This window comes from Phoca vitulina, unplaced genomic scaffold, assembly GCF_004348235.1.
Source record: "Phoca vitulina isolate PV1807 unplaced genomic scaffold, GSC_HSeal_1.0 scaffold22, whole genome shotgun sequence".
In the NCBI taxonomy this organism is placed as follows: domain Eukaryota; kingdom Metazoa; phylum Chordata; class Mammalia; order Carnivora; family Phocidae; genus Phoca; species Phoca vitulina.
Genome location: NW_022589725.1, coordinates 16,267,752 through 16,288,180, shown reverse-complemented (window position 1 = coordinate 16,288,180; position 20,429 = coordinate 16,267,752). Strand labels below are relative to the sequence as shown.

At 44.8% G+C, this 20,429-nt stretch overlaps 1 protein-coding gene across 1 annotated transcript in view; it reads left to right on the top strand.

Moving 5' to 3' along the window:
- The window catches only part of CUNH20orf194 (chromosome unknown C20orf194 homolog), a 133,200-nt gene that overhangs the window by 61,892 nt on the left and 50,879 nt on the right, over positions 1 to 20,429 (top strand). The window contains exons 13-20 of the mRNA XM_032419913.1: positions 1,116 to 1,203; positions 2,431 to 2,507; positions 4,234 to 4,278; positions 4,660 to 4,705; positions 7,315 to 7,426; positions 7,981 to 8,051; positions 9,383 to 9,433; positions 10,001 to 10,088. Of these exons, the coding sequence (XP_032275804.1) occupies positions 1,116 to 1,203; positions 2,431 to 2,507; positions 4,234 to 4,278; positions 4,660 to 4,705; positions 7,315 to 7,426; positions 7,981 to 8,051; positions 9,383 to 9,433; positions 10,001 to 10,088 (578 nt within the window). The remainder of the gene's footprint in view (positions 1 to 1,115; positions 1,204 to 2,430; positions 2,508 to 4,233; positions 4,279 to 4,659; positions 4,706 to 7,314; positions 7,427 to 7,980; positions 8,052 to 9,382; positions 9,434 to 10,000; positions 10,089 to 20,429) is intronic.

The following is a 20,429-nucleotide window of genomic DNA, read 5'->3' as shown; positions in this document are numbered from 1 at the left end:
AACAGACACATGAAAAAGTGTTCAATATTGCTCGGCATCAGGGAAATCCAAATCAAAACCTCAATGAGATACCACCTCACACCAGTCAGAATGGCTAAAATTAACAAGTCAGGAAATGACAGATGTTGGCGGGGATGCGGAGAAAGGGGAACTCTCCTACACTGTTGGTGGGAATGCAAGCTGGTGCAGCCACTCTGGAAAACAGTATGGAGGTTCCTCAAAAAGTTGAAAATAGAGCTACCATATGATCCAGCAATTGCACTACTGGGTATTTACCCCAAAGATACAAAAGTAGGGACCCGAAAGGCTACGTGCACCCCGATGTTTATAGCAGCAATGTCCACAATAGCCAAACTGTGGAAAGAGCCAAGATGTCCATCAACAGATGAATGGCTAAAGAAGATGTGGTATATATATACAATGGAATATTACGCAGCCATCAAAAGGAATAAGATCTTGCCATTTGCAACGACGTGGATGGAACTGGAGGGTATTATGCTGAGCGAAATAAGTCAAACAGAGAAAGACATGTATCATATGACCTCACTGATATGAGGAATTCTTAATCTCAGGAAACAAACTGAGGGTTGCTGGAGTGGGTTAGTGTGTGGGTCTACTGGGGAGACTGGGTGATGGACACTGGGGAGGGTATGTGTTCTGGTAAGCGCTGTGAATTGTGCAAGACTGTTGAATCTCAGATCCATACCTCTGAAACAAATAATGCAATATATGTTAAGAAAGAAAAAAAGAAGAAGAATGTAGCAGCAGGGGAAGAATGAAGGGGGGGAAATCGGAGGGGGAGAAGAACCATGAGAGATGATGGACTCTGAAAAACAAACTGGGGGTTCAAGAGGGGAGGGGGTTGGGAGGATGGGTTAGCCTGGTGATGGGTATTGAGGAGGGCACGTTCTGCATGGAGCACTGGGTGTTATGCACAAACAATGAATCATGGAACACTATATCTAAAACTAATGATGTAATGTATGGGGATTAACATAACAATAAAAAAAATTAAAAAAAAAAAAATCAGTTCCTTAGGGAAGGTCATTTATGTGCGTGCAGCTTTTGTTGAAACCTTGTGATGCTATAGTTAACCCCTGTCTTTTGTTCTAAAGTAGGGTCTTGTCCCAGGTGTACGCTGCTGTTACACAGGCTGTTTTGGCTGGCATTGCATGTTATGCTAAAACTTCCAGTCTAACAAAGGTAATTTAAACACCACGTTTCTCTTTCCTTAGTAGTAATTTCAGTGTAAACCGTCCTATCCGTCTGTTTTGGCTTTGGACACCTGGTAGTAGTCAGTTTTGTGCGAGCTTGGCCCTCAGTGGAGCTGACACCAGACAAAGAGGTGCCTGGAGAGTGCCGAGCTTCTGCTGCCTGTGACTGAACTGCCCTTGTCCTAGGAATGACCGCTAATCAGCACTTCTTTGTAGATATCCGGTTGTGTTAAAGAAAAATCATTCTGTAGCATACTGTTTTACTTACTAGCTTTTTTTTTTTTAATTTATATTTATTTATTTATTTTACTAGCTTTTTAAAAAGCTTTTTTAAAGTTAAAAAATAAAGAAAAATATAGATTTTTCTACTGTGAATTTAATAAAGTTAGGTAAGTTTGTCTTGAGCTACATAGTGTGATTTCCTATAATGTTTAAAAAAAAAACAACTAAAAATTAGAAAAACTGACTTGCCTTTCCTAGACAAGCACATGTGTTCTCGTTCTCTGACCGTTCTCTTCCTTGCTGTTTTGCGGTTAACCTGCCCTGCTGAGTTGGATTCCTATATCTGACCCAGTAAGGAGAGGAGAAGAGTCGGCTTGATGCCTCCCAATGCCAATAGGACCTTTCCTGAAAGAAGCCATTTGACATTGGAAAGGTTGTGTATGATGTAGATACCAGAGAGACTGTAGCCGTAGTCACCAGCTCCCAGCCATCTCCCCTCCTCACTGAACTTGAATCCTGGGTACAACTTGGGATTTCTCAGCCCTTTAGCTGAAGGCTTATACAATATCAGTTCCCACACTTTTCTTTTTTAACTGATCTTTTGTAAATGTAGGTATTCTAATATTCTTAGCATCTGGCAGAAACTCCAAGGGCAGTAGTCCCTCCCCCAGGGCCAAGGGAGAGGGGAGGAAACCCTTTTCCAGACCTCACAATGGCATCATCGCTGCTGGTTACAGTTCCCGGCAGATCAGGTTCCAATGCCCACCTGCCTGAATGAAGTGTTTCCTGTGAACCCAGCCCAAAGAAAGCAGGCACCTGTTTCCCTTAACACAATGTTTTCACTTTGATCTATTGATGTATACAAAGCAGTTGTGTAGGGGGGAGGGGCACAGTGTTCTCCTAGCCAAATGTTAGAAGAGTGCTTCCTATCAGTGATGTGTACTCTTTCCTGCTGTGAAAGCTAATTGTCTCTGTTTTGTCATTGCTTTTGCAGGCAAAGGAGGTAGCTGAGCAGACCCTGGGATCTGGGTTAGATTCCTTTGAGTTGATGCAGTTTAAGGCAGCCCTACGGTAAGCAATGGAAGCAATGGCTGCTATTTTCTATAAGGAATTATTTTTAATGTGTTTTTTTTTTTATAAAGACCCTTTTCTGTCTTGTATTTGATATTCCATCTTCCCTCTGAGAAATTTTCCGGTAAAATAAGGGGATATCTGAAAGAGAAACATTCATGATCAGGGCTTTGAGAGGACAAGCAGCCAAAGATGGAGGAACTGTAAGAGAAAGAGTCAGACACATTTCCTGATGCCAGAATGGGAGGCAAATCAATGGCAGAAACATCAGAGACCTGAAGGACCCAGGTTTAGAGGTTAGAAGGGTGAAGCAGGGACATGAGGGGTGAAGTTTGTTAGGGTCAGGGTCCCTGGCCACATAGAGACAGTCCCTGCTTAGGAGAGCCTGGCGCTGGGCCTCTGATGCCTCTCAGGTAATAGACACCCGGAGCCTGGCCTTGTCTCAGGGGCTAGACGCTCTGGGAATCGGACTTGCTGGCAGTCCAACCATCATACTACATCTGGCACATCACAGGGGCCCTCTGTGTGGTCTGTGTCCATAGCTAAACTTTCATGAACCCAGTCCACCTAACCCTCCACCTGTCCTGTATGAGGACCACTAGGAGCACTTTTTTGGGGAATTTTTTTAGAACACTTACGGGATGTGCCCTGTGGTGCCTCAGCTCCATGCCCCATGTTCTCTTACATCTACAGCCCTGGGTAGTAAGAAGGAACATTGAAAAAGGTAAGTCAGTCAGTTGATCTAACAAGAATTCTATTGCTGCAGCTCCAGGAGCGGAGGAAAGAGCCAGATCTTTTTGGTGCAAGCCTTCAGGCCTCTTTCCTCTGGGTCTTCTGGATCTTGTAGCTCTGGCCATGAGAGGAGAGGGGTAGAAGAAATTTGTTTCCTTAAGGCCTTGCTCTGGCCTGGACTATCTATTCCTGGCAGACCTGAGTTTGAGGAAGCTCCTTTGCTTTCCAGCTGTGTGACTTCGGGCAAGACAAGGAGCTCTCTACATCTGTTTCCTTGTCTTCCCACCATGCAGAGTGACTAAGCATGTAAATGTTAGCTGCTGTCACATGGGGGTCTTCTGTCACCATGGACATGGCGGGCATAGTCATTCCCTTCCTCCTCTCTTCCAGAGCTTTGTGTAGGCCACTCAGCCTTTCCAGGGCAGGCCACCTTTCCATCCCAAAGCCTCTTAGGCCTGGGCATACCTCTCTAGCTGGAGGAAGGAACAAGAAAAGAATACCAGGCAATGGGAGGAGCATCTCCCAGGGCCAGCCCTCCCATCTGGAGCCCCCCTCCCTTCTCTCCACAAGGTCACTTCACTGAGTACCCTCACACTACATCAGATTAGCAAATCATCTCCTGAGAGGAACACAAGACTTGGCCTCTATTTGGGCTCTGAGCGGGGATGGCAGCTTGACCCAAAGGTAGTAAAGAAAAGGAGCATCGGGACAATATGTCCCAGCTGTGGGGCAGGGGGCCATGGGCCAGTAGAGGGTCTTCCCAGTCTGCAGTAAACAACAGTTCTGGCACATGGTTCTCTCCTGCTGTGTCAAGCCAGCCATGAGAATCTGCACAGAGGCAGAGCTGTGACTGGAGTCAGGCGCTGGCCCCGCACTTGGCACATGTGCCATGAGGGCCGAGCACAAGTGCAGTACAGCAGCAGGTGTCTGGGGGGTGGCCAGCGGTATGGTTAGCGAGAACAGACTGACTTTTTATTTTGTTTTGGGTCTACAGCTCCAAGACGGCTTTTCATATCCATGCTGTGAATAATCAGGGAAGGTAAGTGTGTGTTTGTCATGCATGCTCATTTGGGGCAAGTTTTAGGAAGAAAAAGAGAAGATAGGCTATCTTATAACTGCTGATGTGGGTGGTCTTCTTAGAGTTGTACACGTGGCGATGGCATCATGCCAGGACTGGGCCTGGGACTGGCTATACTCAGCTGAGACCCTGTACCCTGAGTGCTTCCCACTGAAAGACTGAGGCATGGGAGTAAAGGGTGGACCTTATTCCTTCCAGTGGCCTATGTACTAAATCTGCATACATGTAACCCAGTGCTTTGAAAAGCCCTGAAAGAAATCTGGGTCTGTGGGTTGCTGCCAAGTTGAGAAAAGAGAGCATTGTAAATGTAATATGTGTTTCTCCTGTCTCTTCCTCTTCCAGGATTGTGCCTCTGGACAGTGAAGATAGCTTATACTTCGTGAAGACGGTAAGCAGAGCTGTTACAAGTCAGCTGGCAGGGAGTGGCCTATAGAGGGACATCTGCAAGGGGTGAGACAGGAGTAGGTGGGAGTCTTGGGCAGTCTGTCCCTGAGAAAACTGGTCTATTCTCAGGAGGGTTTCAGCTGCAGCTGTGGTGAGCCTGTGATTTTGAGGGTGCCCAGGCAGCTGTACCAGGCCCACATCATATCCCGTGCCTCAGCTTCCCAGGGCCCAGAGTCTTATCTGGGGGTTGGGAGAGACACTTCTTCCTAAGGTTAGGAAGGCTTCCTCCAAGTGACTGAGACTGCTCTGAGCTCATGTGGAAATGTGAGCTGAGGACAAGCCTGCCTCAACACAGACTGATGAGTTTTCAGTGGATTCTCTGTGTTCCAGGGCCTGAGTTGATGCCCTTAACAGGGGTCTGTGAAAATAAATTAAGAAACTGGGGGCCTAAGTCTCCAGTGAAGTGGGTAGTCAGAGCAGAACTTTCCAACCCATTTGCTGGAGGCACCCTGATGGGACAGGGACATGGTTTAGAGATGCAGAAATATTGGTCCCTAGGTGGGCTGGCTGGCATGGCCTGGGGGAGCAGAGTTTCTAGACCAGTTGCTCCTGGTCACAAGCCAAGTTCTCCATTTAGCCCAGTGCATCCTGATGTGCAGAAGATTGGCAAGCAATGCGTGAGAGGATGGTAGCTATCCAGCCAAGATGCTGGTTGCAGTATATGTGGGCACAGATTACACCTTGGTCTGTTCTGTGGCTACTGCCTGAGTCTTAATTCCAGTGAGCTTTTGGTCACCAGGAACTTGGTGTGCAGGTGTGGATGACTCAGTGCAAATGCATGCCCACCGCCATCACCAATGGAAAAGCAATAGTGTTATCTCATCTACAGAGTAGTACAAGAGTAACTTTTTAAGGTTGTGAGTAATTTCTCTTTTTATAATCTGTCTGCTCCCTGTATCTGTCAGCATTTTGTGTTGATGCTCATTTAGAACTAAGAGACTTTATTGTGACATCATCAAGATCCTAGGAGGTGCTTTCTGATATTAGATGATAGTACTTTATCTCCTTGCCAGACCGTAAGCCCTGATTTCTCTATTTAGATTCCTCTGCAGTGCTCTGGAAGGTCCTTTGCACAATAGAAGGTGATCAGGAGTCCAGTGGAATCACACTATTGTGTTAAGTATGCATTCAGCAGCCACTAATGAAATAGGAAAGAAGAGAGAGAAAGTTGTTGTTTTCTGTCCAAATCCTGTCATCCCTTCCAAGTAGAGATGAAGTTCTGCCTTTTAATTTTCTCTCTCCTCTTCCTCAATATTAGAAGCCTAGTGTAAAAGTAAAGTATTGGGTATAACCCACTGGATTGTCTTCCTGTTTGATCTGGAAACCAAAGCAGGGTTCCCACTGTCAGTTAAGAGAGACCATGCAACCCAGGAAGGTTTTGTGTCTTCACATGTTAAAAATTCTTTGAAGCAGATTTAGAAAAAAAAAAAAAAAAAAATTCCCAGTTGTCAGGCTTAATCAGAAAGTTAACTAAAATATAAAAGCCTACCTGTCACTTTTGTACATCCTTTTTTCATGACAACATGAGAAATTAACCACTTTGGCTTTAACTGTGTTTTTTTCTCAACTCTTCTGCCTTCCTTTTGTATTTGGGAATCTAGCAATTTCTTCAAGAGCCCTATGTCTTTTGTCTCTGTCCTGAGCCTAGAACAGGGGTCCCAGCCTAGGATAACAATGTATGAAAATGGGCTCTGTTTCAGGAACTCTGCACCTGGCCATTCAGCAACATCAGGCCAGGAGGAGACAGGACCTGAGAAGGCTCATTGTGCTACTCATCCCATGTCCCTCACCAGATCTTCAGTCATTCCAGACCCTGGCTCTGGCTTATACCATTTTCTGCGTTTCTTCTGCTAGATTTTCCCCCAAAATTGTTCTGTTTTCTTTAGTTTTAACATAAATTAGGGCTTGTTTATCAGCCATTCGAGAGCTCTTTCGGTGTTGCTCCAGTTTTTTTTTCCAGCCTACTGAAGCCTCTCTTTTTATTTGTCTTGCCATAAAAGCTTAAATAGTTTTCTTTTAATTTTCTTGGTACTGAAAGAAGCATTTGTAGGTATTGACATGTATCCAGAAATATCAATGAAGACATGTAATGAATGAATGACCGCCTTCCCAGACTTGTTCAGAACTTGAGCCCAAACCAAAGGAGTTGGTGAGCATGTGGATGTGCCAGGATGCGAAGAGTATATGAGTGTACAAAGCCTGGAAGAAACACCTCCAACTCTGAGAAGCCAGGGCCTCATCACAATTAGGAAGGAAGGCTGTTATCTTAGGAAAGATAAGCAATTTGAAGGAATTTATAGAAACATAAAAATACTCCTATGGCCCAAGTGTATCTCTGATGCAGAAGCAGTTGCAGGGAAGCGTGGGTGATGCTGAAGTCCTCTCCCTGGTCCTGAGATGTAGTTCAGAATAACTTGAGTTTTCCTTAGAAACTCTGGAGTATTCTGTCAAAATGTGCCTTAGAGCAGTATTTTGTGGTCTGTTTCCTAAGGGTCTCTCCTTAGAAGGTTAGGACTGACAGCTGGCCTACCTCTGTTTTCTCATTTGGTACAGGCTTGTATGACTGTGTACGACATTCCCGACTCACTGGGCGGAAGGGGCTGCTTAGGGTCTGTGGTCTTCTCAGAATCCTTTTTGACGTCTCAGATCTTGGTTAAAGAAAAGGGTAAGTGTTTATAAGGTCTTTAGAAAGCAAAACTTGAGTTGTTTTTGTTTGTTTTGGCAAAATAAGTTATAGATATAGTTTCATAGTTTTTATGTATACATAAATCATAATATATAATAATATGTTATTATAACATTATCTTCACACACACACACACACACATATGTATATGAGAACATGTACAGCCTTACTGGTAGTCAGGAAGAAGCAATTTGAAATAATAATTAGATCCTTTTTTTCACCCTTGTACTACCTTGATAAAAATTAAAAATATAGATAAAAAGGACTAATTCCCAGGACTCTCCATTTAAATGTGTGTTTCTAGTTGTTGTAAAAAAAATAATAGAGTTAATCACGTGGGGAAACCTTCCTCCCTCCCCTCACTAGTCTCCCTGTTCCCGGATGAAGAAGTTTTCAATTTCTGAGGGCACAAGATTTTGTATACTGCTAAGAGGAGCCATCGCTCCTGAGAAAGGGAGGGGTGTTAGTTTGGGGGCCTACAAGGTGGGCTCCGGTAGTGGGCAGTAACTGGCATGTCTGTGGTCTTCCTGCAGATGGCACTGTTACCACAGAAACCAGCTTCATAGTCCTGACAGCCGCCATACCCAGATTCTGCTCCTGGCTGGTTAGTGTCATTCATCCGGTGTAAGTGGACTTAAATGTGGAGAAATCAGGAAGAACATTTGAGGAAGAGCCTCTTCATTGGGTCCCTGGTGGGATGTCAGCTCCTAAACTAGCTACTGTTCAGGAATGGAAGTTTTTATCTCAGCTCTTTTTCTTTATACAAATGAATCTAGTTTCTTTAACTCTCTCCTAAACTTGGGAAAGTGCCAAAAGAAGTGAACTAAGTGATTTGGGTCCCTGTTAAATTATGAAAGGAAGAAATTAAACCTTCATTTTACAGATGAGGACACTAAGGCTTAGAAATTGACCATCCTGGGGCGCCTGGGTGGCTCAGTTGGTTAAGCAACTGCCTTCGGCTCAGGTCATGATCCTGGAGTCCCGGGATCGAGTCCCACATCGGGCTCCCTGCTCAGCAGGGAGTCTGCTCCTCCCTCTCATGCTCTCTGTCTCTCATTGTCTCTCTCGCAAATAAATACAATCTTAAAGAAAGAAATTGACCAACTTGTCCAGAGTCACACAGATAGTGAGGAGTAGATCATGTGGCTCCCTTCTCTGGTCAGAATGGTTGCTGCTGAGTATTTACAGCAGTCTTTCTACACGTAGAAGGGTTCCATCTTCATCTGTGGGAGTTGGTCTAAAACTCTCGTGCCTTGGGACACAAAATATGATAGCAATGAGTCTAATAATGGTCTAAGTACCTATTTTAAAATCTTTATATTCTGTTTCTATAATTCTTTTTTTTTTCTTTTTTTTAAAGATTTTTATTTATTTGACAGAGAGAGACATAGCGAGAGAGGGAACACAAGCAGGGGGAGTGAGAGAGGGAGAAGCAGGCTTCCCGTGGAGCAGGGAGCCCGATGCAGGGCTCTATCCCAGGACCCTGGGAGACGTAAGGCAGACGCTTAACGACTGAGCCACCCAGGCGCCCCTGTTTCTATAATTCTGATGTGAATAGAGAAGAACAAGAATCATCCTCTAACATGAATACATATAAATGAGAACACATTAATATGTTCTCTTCCCTTTATCCTTACAAATAGTTGCTTTTCTCTGAAGTGAAATGTAAGTGGAGACTAATACATCATTTCCACATCTTGTAGGCTCATTTAGCTGGACCTCAGGTCCCAGGGAGAGAGAGAGCCCACCAGGGCCTTGGGCTCTGAGCCTTGATGACCAGTAGCCAGCCCAGCTCTGCCAGCCATCAGGGCCTCAGAACACAGGATTTGGTGGAGGGACTGCCCAGTCTCCTGGAAATGTTGAACATGGGAGAGACCTAGGAGAGTTTTGCCCTTGAAGTAGGAAACTGAACACTTGTATTCCTTTTGGACACAGGTAGAAGATAATGAAGTAAAATTATCTGAGAAAACCCAGCAAGCAGTGAAGGTAAGCAGCCTTCTTATCCTCAGTGTTAACATTGTATCAAAATGAAATGTAAACAGTTTATGAAGATAACTAGAATATTTCATTTTAGGGCTAATCTGAAGAATATGTTCCTCTTTGTCTCAATTCCTGTTTGCATTCTTCCCCTCCCAGCAGAGCTTTAGAAATAACTATTTAATGGGGTACACAGAGGGATTTGTTCTGCCATTTTGGCCTTTTGATGTGTTTTTTTTAATCTCCCAGTACTATTAAAAGCAGATCTCAGATTGGCCTAGACATATAGAACTGAGAGGTCAAGGCTTTAGGCCAAGGAGAGCTGCTTCCAGTTGCTAGAAATCCACTGCGAGATGAACGAGCATAGCAGGCTTTGGTGCCTGGACTCGGAGAGGACCTTACAAGTTAAAAATGCCTGTAACATGACAAAGAGCTAGGCAATGCCAAAGGCATGGAAGAAGTTGGGTCTATGTGAGGCTGACTAAGCAGCTTTTGTAGACAGACAAATGGGCAGGACTTTTGATTCTGTGAAAATTTATGCTATAAATTGTCTGCTCTTTGTGATTGTTTTTAAAGGGGGATGCCTGTTTCCTGGGTACTTTTCTAACAGGAGGAGAAGGAGCATATCTTTATTCCAGCAATCCACATTCTTGGCCTGAGGAAGGTGAGCCAGCTATTACTTTTCTTTTTTTTTTTTTTAAGATTTTATTTATTATTTGAGACACAGAGATAGAGAGAGAGAGCATGAGCAGGGGGCGAGACAGAGGGAGAGGGAGAAGCAGGCTCCCCGCTGAGCCAGGAGCCCGACGCGGGGCTCGATCCCAGGACCCTGGGATCAGGACCTGAGCCGAAGGCAGACACTTAACCATCTGAGCCATCCAGGCGCCCCTGGCTATTACTTTTCTATTCTCAACTGTGTCTGGATCCCTCTTTGCAAGTATTGGCATGGATGTTGTGATTAGTAATGCATCTGATATTTGAAAAGACTTGTTGGTGTAGAAGTGTTTTCTTATGGCTTTTCTCCTTTTATCCATCCATTTTGCAGATGAAGAAACTTGTGCTAGGAAGGGATGGCCCCAGAACCACAGTCTGGTCCTCTTCTTGCCGCCTGAGGATTGTTCTCAGAATAGGCTGGAGCGGCAGCGTGTCCAGAAATAGAATTTGTGGACCTAAACAAGTCTGGATTCATTTTCTATTGCTGTATAACAAATTACCACAAATTTAGTAGCTTAAAACACACATTTACTATTTCACAGTTCTGTAAGTCAGAAGTCTAGGTAGACTTGGCTGGATTCATGTTAGGTTCTCTGAAGTTAAGGTGTCAGTCAGACTAGGCTCTTATCTGGAGACTCTGGGGAAGAATTCACTCCCAAGCTCATTTAGATTATCAGCAGAATTCAGTTCTTTCTGATTGTAGGACTGAGGTCCCCATCTTATTGCTAGCTGTCAGCCAGGACCATGCTTAGCTCCTTCTCCCAGAGGTCCCTGCCCTGTGACAGCCCTCCCCCATCTCAGCAATGAAACCTCCCTTGTGTTGTTGAATCTCTCTTACCCTTTGGATCTGTCTAAATTCCTTTTCTATACCAGCCAGAGAAAACTCTGCTTATAAAGAACTGCTTGTGATTAGAGGAAGCCCACTCAAATAATGTTCCTTTTGCCATATAACATTACATGAACACAGGAGTAACATCAGAAGATGAAGGTCATGGGAGCCATCTTGAATTTCTGCCCACCACGGTCTACCCCCTGGCCTCCCATTCATGTCCCTCCCACATGCAAAATACAATCACCCCTTCCCAAGGGCCCCATCTCATTATGGTAACAGTTCAAAGTCCCAGATCTCACTAGCTCAAAAATCCAAAATCTCATCGTCAAGATCATCTAAATCAGATGTAGATAAGGCTCTGGCTTTTAATCCATGAAGTACAACTCCTGAACAGAAGTCTTCTCTAGGTGTGGCCCCGTGAAACTAATGAGACAAGTCACCTGCCCCTCTCTCCCAACACCCAGGGTGGCCCTGACATAGAATAATATAGACATTCATCTTCAGAAAGGACGGGGTGGGGGGTGGAAAATAAAAAGGAGTCATCAGCCTGAAGTAGCTTTGAAATCCAGCTGGGCAAACTCCAGGGTCTGGATTAGGTTTCAAGGCCTGGGAATAGTCCACCATGGCTCTTATCTCTGCCACCTGGGCTCTTGGTTTCACCCTCTAAACTCTTAGTTTTCCCCTCTAAACTTGTGGCTACACCTCGGTCATCCTTCCTTTTTCACAAAGGTAGCACTTTGTAGGTGAGTTTTATCAGCCTGCTTCTTGCCGATAGCATTTGGGGGTTCAATAGTCGCCTTTGATTTCATATTCTCTCTCTGTCCCTTTCAGTATATTTCTGCTGACCTAAGATTCTCAAAAACCTTGTTGGTTTTGCATGGATTTCATGGAGATTCATTCTGTGCTCCTTTTTGGTTTCCTCAAAATAACATTTTCTTAGGAGTCCTGTTCTTTCCCTGGTTGATATAGCCATCTTGTGGAAGAAGAGTTGTGACTTACTCCACAAATTTCTCAGCCTCTACTGAGCAAATCCCCTTCCTGGATAATTTGCTCTTCTTGAAAATATTCTGTCCAGTGGCAGATTCCTCTCCCTATTCTCAGATCACTGGTTCAGCTTCTGCTCCTCCATTCATGAGGAGACAAAGCACAAGGAGGTTTGGGGCTCCACAAAATGCCGGGTAGTAAGTAATAGCATTTAGTATTGTGCCTGTGCTACAGCCCCTGCCTGCATTTGTGCTTCTCCAGATCCCGGTACAGAAGACCAGAGTCAGGAACCTGTGGAAGGCAGGGAGTATGTGACAGTGCTGCTAGCCTTGGGGCAAGATTGCAGAGTGTTTCAGAAGCGGGTTGTAGAGGCAACACAGAGGTGGTTGTGTTCTGTCATAGTTGAGCCAGTTATAATATTTAGCAAGGATATTAGCCAAAATTAGTTTGCACCTTCTTAGCAAAGAGCCTTGTTAGAAAAGTAATCTTACGCTGTATTGAGTTACCCAGCAAGATTCATTGTATCCTGAGGTCTCTACACAAAGGGCACAGCCAGGGATTTCTGAAGCCCTATTCGTCATACTCTTTTGAGAGCACACTCTTAGTTTCTGAAGGAAATGCAGTTTGAATTAGGAGGTGGTTTTCTGAGGCAGGAAAATTAAATAGGAACAGAGAATTTGAGCAGGAATCTCCTCTGGCTATTTGTTAAGCTTTCTGCCACTTTGGGGCTTAGATCAAGTGGTGCTTGAAGTTTATACCACTTAAGGTTCTTTCAAGGAAAATAACACAAAACGGTTAGGGCTCTTCTGAGGGCTTTGGAAGGGGGCTTGGGCAGGTGAGGGGTTCTGAAGTTTAAGCGTCATTAGTGTCAGTAAATCTGTCTCTACTTGAGACTATGATGAGCTTGAAACTCATCCGTTCCCATTCCCTAAAGGCATTTAAAAAGCTCTTCAGCATGCATTATCTTAATTGAGCTTCATATCCCGAGCCCCATAGGTGAAAACTTGCCTGACGTTATAATGCAAGTTCACAGCAGGTCTGGAGGGTAGTCCAGGTCTTCTGATTCTCAGTCCAGGGTTGGCCCTTCGAACTACATATAGATAAGAATAGTACTTCTTTACTTTGAAATGCTTCCAGCACAGGAACCTTTTTCTTCCCCAGTTAGTGGCTTCTGCTATCACAGGACTTCTTGCTATGCAGGTTCCTATTCATTTATGTCCTTCATGTGCCCTTCTCTTCCCCACCCTGCTGACCTTGGTCAGGCAGGCTGCCCAGCCCCTAATCCTCAGGAGCCCGCTTTAGAGTTTTACCACATATGCCTATATCCCTAAACAATGTCTTGGTTTTGAGTGTAATACAAATATAATCACACTGTGTGTTCTTCTGGGACTTGCTTTTTTTGCTCACTATTCTTTTCCTAAGATTCATCCAGATTGTTTTGGATAGCCATATAGCTCATTCACTTTCATGGCTCCATGGGATTCCTTTGTATGAAAATGTGCTATTTATTCTTTGGACTGTTGATGGACATTTGGGGTTTATAGTTTTTTTTGCTATTGCAGACAGTCCTGTCATGAGTATTTTTGTACGTGTCTCCTGGTGCACATGGATGGCACCAGGAAGGTGCCTTAAATCACAGCCTTATTGCTGTATAATAATTGACATCTGTTGTCTCAGTCTCCTGACTTTCCTGTTGCATTCTGGCTAGTTGGACCAGCCAGCTCTGACATCTCTGGCTAGTCAGTATGTTGGCATTCCCTGAACGTTTGCTACTTTGATTGCTGTCTTTTTTTTTATATCCCTGCCTACAAAATTTTCTGTGCTTTGCCTCAAAGTCAGCCCCTCTCCCGTGTAAGAGTTTTGTACACCATGGAACTAGAGGGGAGGTCAAGTGAGTAGCCCCTGGCTGAAACACCAGATTTCCACAGTTCTCACCAAGCTTCAGTAGAATTTCTCAAATAAATGCTTCTCAGTTTTATTGTACAACTTTGGTCCATTACCAGAGTCCTTAAATAGTTGTCTTAACAATTAGACCAGTTTCATCACTGTTTTCTGGGGAGAGGATCTTCACAGCCATTTCAGAAGTCCCACCCCTTGGGTTTTGAAAGATATTTTCACTTGGTAAAGATTCTAGATCAATAGTTCGTTTGTTCATTCCTTCCTTCCTTCCTTCCTTCCTTTCTTTTCTTTCTCTCTTTTCCTCTCTTTCTTTCTTTCTGTCTTTTTTTTTTTTTTAAGATTTTATTTATTTATTTGAGAGAGAGAGAATGAGAGAGAGCACATGAGAGGGAGGAGGGTCAGAGGGAGAAGCAGACTCCCCGCCGAGCAGGGAGCCCGATGCAGGACTCTATCCAGGGACTCCAGGATCATGACCTGAGCCGAAGGCAGTCGCTCAACCAACTGAGCCACCCAGGCGCCCTTTCTTTCTTTCTTTCTTTCTGTCTTTCTTTCTTTCTTTCTTTCTGTCTTTCTGTCTTTCTGTCTTTCTTTCTTAAGTAAGCTCTGTCCCATCATGGGGCTCCTCAAGACACCAACATCAAGAGTTGCTGACTGAGCCAGTCAGACACCCCAGCAGTTTCCTACTTTCTGGAAAGGTGTTGCTCTGCTCCACTATCTTCTCAGTTGCACCATTCCTGAGCAGAAATCCACTGCCATCCTTATCTTTGTTCCTTCTACAGAAGTTACCTTTTTTTCACTCCAGCTGCTTTTGAGATTTTCTTTAAAGTTTTTTTTTATTTATTTCAGAGAGAGAGAGAGTGTGTGTGCATGCATGAGTGGGGGGAGGGCAGAGGGAGAGAGAGAATCTCAAACAGACTCCACACTAAGCACAGAGCCCAACACAGGGCTCAATCTCATGACCCTGAGATCATGACCTGAGCTGAAATCAAGAGTTGGACACTCAGGGGCACCTGGGTGGCTCAGTCGGTTAAGCGTCTGCCTTTGGCTCAGGTCATGATCTCAGGGTCCTGGAATCAAGTTCCTCATCAGGCTCCTTGCTCAGCAGGGAGCCTGCTTCTCCCTCTGTCTGCTGCTCCCCCTGCTCATGCTCTCGCTCTCTCTGACAAATAAATAAATAAAATCTTAAAAAAAAAAAAAAAGAGTTGGACACTTAACCAACTGAGCCACCCAGGCAACCCAGTTTTCTTTCTTTCTATCACAGATATTAAGCAATTTTATTTTTATATGAGTTGTTATGTTTTTTTCCATGTTCCTTGTGCTTGGAATTCATTTTGCTTCTTCAATGGATGGATTCAGTTTTCCTCAAATTAGGAGTATTTTTAGCCTTTTTTTTTTTTTTTTTTTTTTTTAGTTTTTCCCCTCCTCCCTCCTATTCCGGGCCTCCAGTTACATATCTTTTCTGTCTGAAATTGCCCTACAGCCCCCTGTTGCTCTGTACAATTATTTTCAGTCTTTTTTCTCATCGTGTTTCATTTTGCATAGTTTCTACTTGTATGTATTCTAATTTACTAACCTCTACTGCATTGTCGTTATGAGTTTGTTAAATTAACATTTGTGAAGTGGAGCGCAGGGTACTGAATGGTGAGCCAGGTTCAACAAAAGACCACAAAAGAAACTGAAATAGAAAATTTTATTTCTCACAAGTCCTGGAGGAAGTACAGGGCAATGGCATGCCTCATGCCTGCAGGGCACACAGGAGGGTCAAAGCAGAGTGCAGACAGAAGAGAGTGGCAGGACCTGGGGCACATGCCTTTATTAGGGTTTGTGGGTAGAGTGCTTCGGGTTTCCCAGGCTAAGGCCAGATTGGTCACTTCAAACCAGAAGAGCAGGGTTTTGGTAAACTCCACAGGAGTTTTCTCTAAGGGGTATATAAGGGGACGGCCCTAGAAGGCAGGGGAGACCTGATCACAAGGGCTGTTGGGGAAGTCATGTCAGGAACTTAAATCTTCTTGTGACTCTGCAGGCTGCTACATAGGGCTTGTGTGAGGGGCCAGTGTCATTTTAAGCACCACCCTCCCCCGCCCCCAAGCCGCTTGGCCAAACAAAATGTATGTGGGGGCAGCAGTACCCTGGAGTAGCTTAAACTTCCACAACTGTCTAATATTCATCTCATTTAGTGTATTTTTCTTCTCAGACATTGTATTTTTCATCTATGGAAGTTTGATTTACATTATTTTTTACATCTTTCATGTCTCAAGTTAACATGGTTCAGTCTTCTGGCTTCTTGAACACATGGGATACAGTTATAATAATTGTTTTAATATATTTTTCTTATAGTCTTATCATCTGGCCTTGCTTTTAAGCTTTATTAGCCAGGAGACAGAACAGCATTTAATTTAGGGCTAATTTTACCCCACTGCTGAGGCAGAATCCTTCTGAATATTCTACCTGACATCCTTGTGAAGTACGAGGTTTTCTACTGTGGCTGGTGGGAATGGGCAGAAAGTCTCATTCAAGGTATGGGTTGATGTTCATTGTTTTACGTAGGAATATCCAGTTTTTCCAGTACCATTTATTGAAAAGGCTCTCCTTTTTCTTTGATCTGTCTGTGCACCTTTGTTGAATATCAGTTGACTGTATATTTACTATTTCCTACAGGCCTCCATGAATGGTTGGCACTCAAGCAGCTCCTTCATTGTCCCTGTGGTGATTTACAGATTGCAGAGTGTTTTTTTCCACTGGGCAGAGATTGTTCAACAGTGAGAAACAGGGGCACTGTAGTGGACACATCTGGTAATCAAGCTGAGTCCTGCCTTCTTATGATGGGAAGGCCCAGGCAGCAGTCATCTGCTATCTGCTGACTTCATTCTAAACCCTCTTGTGTATTCCCTTGTGTCCACATGAAGCTAGTCAAGGACTCTTGAGACGAGAAAGTCTTCTGTAGCACTGAATGTGAATGAGCTGTGCAGCTGCATATTACCTCCAACATGGATGACTCAGGAACAGATGTCAAGAGTATTAAATCACAGAAGGACACATGTATTAAGATTCTATTTATATGAAAACAAAACAGACGAGACCAAATAATATATGGTTTATAGATACATTGAAGTATGATAAAACTATACAGAATTCGGGATGTTGGTTCCCTCTGGGTAGAAAGAGGGCCATTGAGGAAGGACATTTGGGAGGCTTCAAAGGTACTAGTAATGCTTGATTTCTTAGGCTGAGTGTGGTGAGTGTACAAGCATCAAGATTGTGTTGTTACTCTTTTTCTTTAAGCCATATGTGTACATTTCACACACTGTCACATAGAATGAAAATCATCCAGCCATTGCATCATACTTCCCCAACAAAGATAAATGTTCCCTCTTCACACAGGCTGGACCATTGGAGGTGTCTGAAGGAGGTAAAGCCAGATTCTTCATTGACACTTGGTGTCTTGTTTGCCCTTCTTTTGGACTCCTGGCGAGGCAGAGGTCAATCAAAGACAGAACCATGCCTTGGTCTCCTGTTGCTTCTTGGGTAGTGAGGGGGAACTTCCTCTTACCTTGGGTTTTTAGACTCACGGAATGGAGAAGGAATGACAGTGGCCTTTCAGTAAGGGCACCAGGATAAGACAAGGGGCCAAGGAGGGTGGCTCAGTTGGTTAAGGGTCTGCCTTCAGCTCAGGTCATGATCCTGGAGTCCTGGGATCGAGCCCCATGTCGGGCTCTCTGCTTAGTGGGGAGTCGGCTTCTCCCTTTCCCTCTGCCCCTCTCTGCTGTGCTCTTTCTCTCTCTCTCTCTCTCTCTCTCTCTCTCTCTCTCTCTCAACTAAATACATAAAATCTTAAAAAAAAAAAAAGACAAGGAGCCAAAGAGGTCTCCTCAGGAGTTGGTTACCGTGGTCACTGAGAAACCCCTGCAAAGGCATATCCCTTCAGACCGAAGTCTGACAGTCATGAATCCAGAGCGGATACTGGAAGTGTCATCACTTCAAGTGGATTAGGATCTAAGAGACCAGGTAACAGGCACTGGACTACCCAGTGAGTCACTTCAGTTATTTCATGTGTGCTCTGAGGATAAGGAAAGTTACCGCTTCCAGAGCCAGGCTGAGGCGTAGCTGCGACCCAAGATAGCCTTTCTGCACCAGAACTAAAATCAGCTTCCATTTACTGAGTTCCTGCCCTGGGCCAGGCCCCATAATGAGTGCTTTTCCAGCACTGCATTGTGAATTTCTGTCTTCCTCTTTTCCATTTTGTCTCGAGGCTTCAGAGTATAGAGAGAGAGGAAATGATTGAGCTGACCTCTCTCATCTGTGCTCTTTTCTGGAAGCTTTGGAAGGATGTTGTCCAGGAGGCCTTTGAGTGATACTGCGCTTGCTTCTGAGAAGCTTCATGTTAGAGCTACAGAGGTGGAGGGTGAGCCAAGGACCTGGAAGGGTACAGATAGTAAGCAGTAGTAGGAGAGCAGTTCTTACCGCCTAGTACCTTTTGACCCCTCTTTTTTCTATAAGCAGTAGATAGAGTTATCCTGTGGCTGGAATTGATGAGGTCATAGTGTGAGGAGAGTGCTGAAAATCTTGGCTGGGCCCTGGGGGAGCTGGTGGAGGAGCTAAGACAGCAGAGGAGGGACTGCAGACCGCACTGTGGGCCTCTTGAGGCTAAGAAGCAGAGAAGGCAGTCGGCAGATTAGCCATTTGGAGAGGGCAAAGGGGAAGAAGCCAGGTGAGAACTGAAGGGGCCCCGATGCCACAACACCTTGGCGCCCCCTACAGACCTCTGCTCTGTACCTGGCTCCACTGGAAGTGGTTCTGTGACTTTGAGAGAAATCTCTTTAAGCTTGTGTCCCCCCATCAGCCTGGTAAGAAGAAGATTACCTCTTGAAATTGTTGGGAAGGCAGAAAACTATAAGGGGTTTTCACTGCAATTAGTGTTGTTAGTAAACACTGAGCAGAATCTGTTCCCATCCCTTTCCCTGACAAATCCAAGATTAAAGCATGTCCTGTCCCGGAAGATCCACCCTGCATGTGGGTGAGAGGAAAGTCAGCAATTTCTGAGCAATCGGGGAAAAGTAGGGGACTGAGGCTTCAAAGGCTCAGTGATGTCAGAGGATGAGATCAGGGAGTGAGATAGCTAAAAGGCTGATGGGATGCTGTAGTCCGAGAGTAGGTTCTGGAGCGAAAGATTTCAGAGGTTGAGATGTCCTGGGTGCTGTTTTACTACTGTGGCATTGGGATTGAGGAGTAGTGAGCCCGGAATGGGGCGTGGGCCATCCCCCAATCTCTCAGAAGAGATGGACGGCTTGGCTGTGGAAGAGAAGACTGAGCACAAGTTGTGGCATGACTAGGAGGGCATAGAGGTGAGCAGTGAAGAGAAGAACGGGCTTGTGTTTCTGAGGGAATGAAAGCATTGTGCCAGCATGGAAGGGAATGGTCTGGGAACAGCCATGAGGAACCTTGGCTGTGATACAAGATGAGGCTGGGTCGTGGGTAGCCTCTACTCAGGAGGGCCACAGGGCAAGGCTATGTGCAAAGGAGGTCGAGCACTACTTGTTAGAGGCTGTGAAGCTTACAGGGCTTGACCCTCGATGCCTTGAACTGGGCTGCTGCTGCCCCACGTGCTAAGGTTAGCATTATTTCCCTCTGACCGGTCATCTAGTTCTTCCATTGATACTCAGGCTCCAAATCTTCCTCTTGTACCTAAAAGCTGCCTCCACCTCCCCCACTTCTTCCCATGCCCCATTAACATGTACACACAAGCACACATACACACTAGGCCTCTCTGCCTCCTGAAACCCCACCTCCTCAGGAAGACTTCAACTTGAAGTCTCCAAAATTCCTCACCTTGGCCTTTGCTCTTCTTGTCCTTACAATCTCCAGAACTTTGGGGCTAACTTCCTAGTGCTACATCTCAAGGAATCAGTCCGTCTTCTTGTCTTCTGTCCTCTGTCTTAGCAGTTAGGTATTGATAACACTATTACCAAGCTTGTGCCTTGAACTCCAAGAAGTACTTTGTCTCTTCTACAGTTGTGAAAACAAAGAAAGAAAGGCTATTAAAGAACAGAAAGGATATAGCTTGGACCAGCTCCAGAGAGCAGCTTTACCCAGCAGTTTTATGGGTACTCTGGGTGTTTCATTTAAGTCTCCAAAGCAAGCCCAGTCTTAACACCTGTCACCTTAGGTGTCTATCCTTTCTTTGGTCTGCCCCCTAGGGCCCATAATGAGCTATTCTGTATGACCTTGGCCGCCCAGGAAACAGCAGCTCTCCTTGGACCTGAATCCTTGAACTGAGGAAGCCACATCCATTGTCCACATCCCACCCATCTTGTTCTTGTGAATGTAGAGCAGCAGGCCTCTAGTGTCTATAGAATCCCCTATTATCTAACTCAGATGTTCCTTTGCTGGGCACAGGGACCCTTAGGTCCCTTCATCAGTCCTTTACCTGAGTCCCTAGTGCTCCTTGCTGGGCTTTTAGTGAGGGATGTGGTAGTCTCTTTAGAGCCAAGCCAGCTTCTGCCAAAATAGGAGAAAGAAGAGTCTATAAACTCAGTGGTAGAGCAGACATACCCAAAGTCTTTTTCAGTCTGTTTCCCT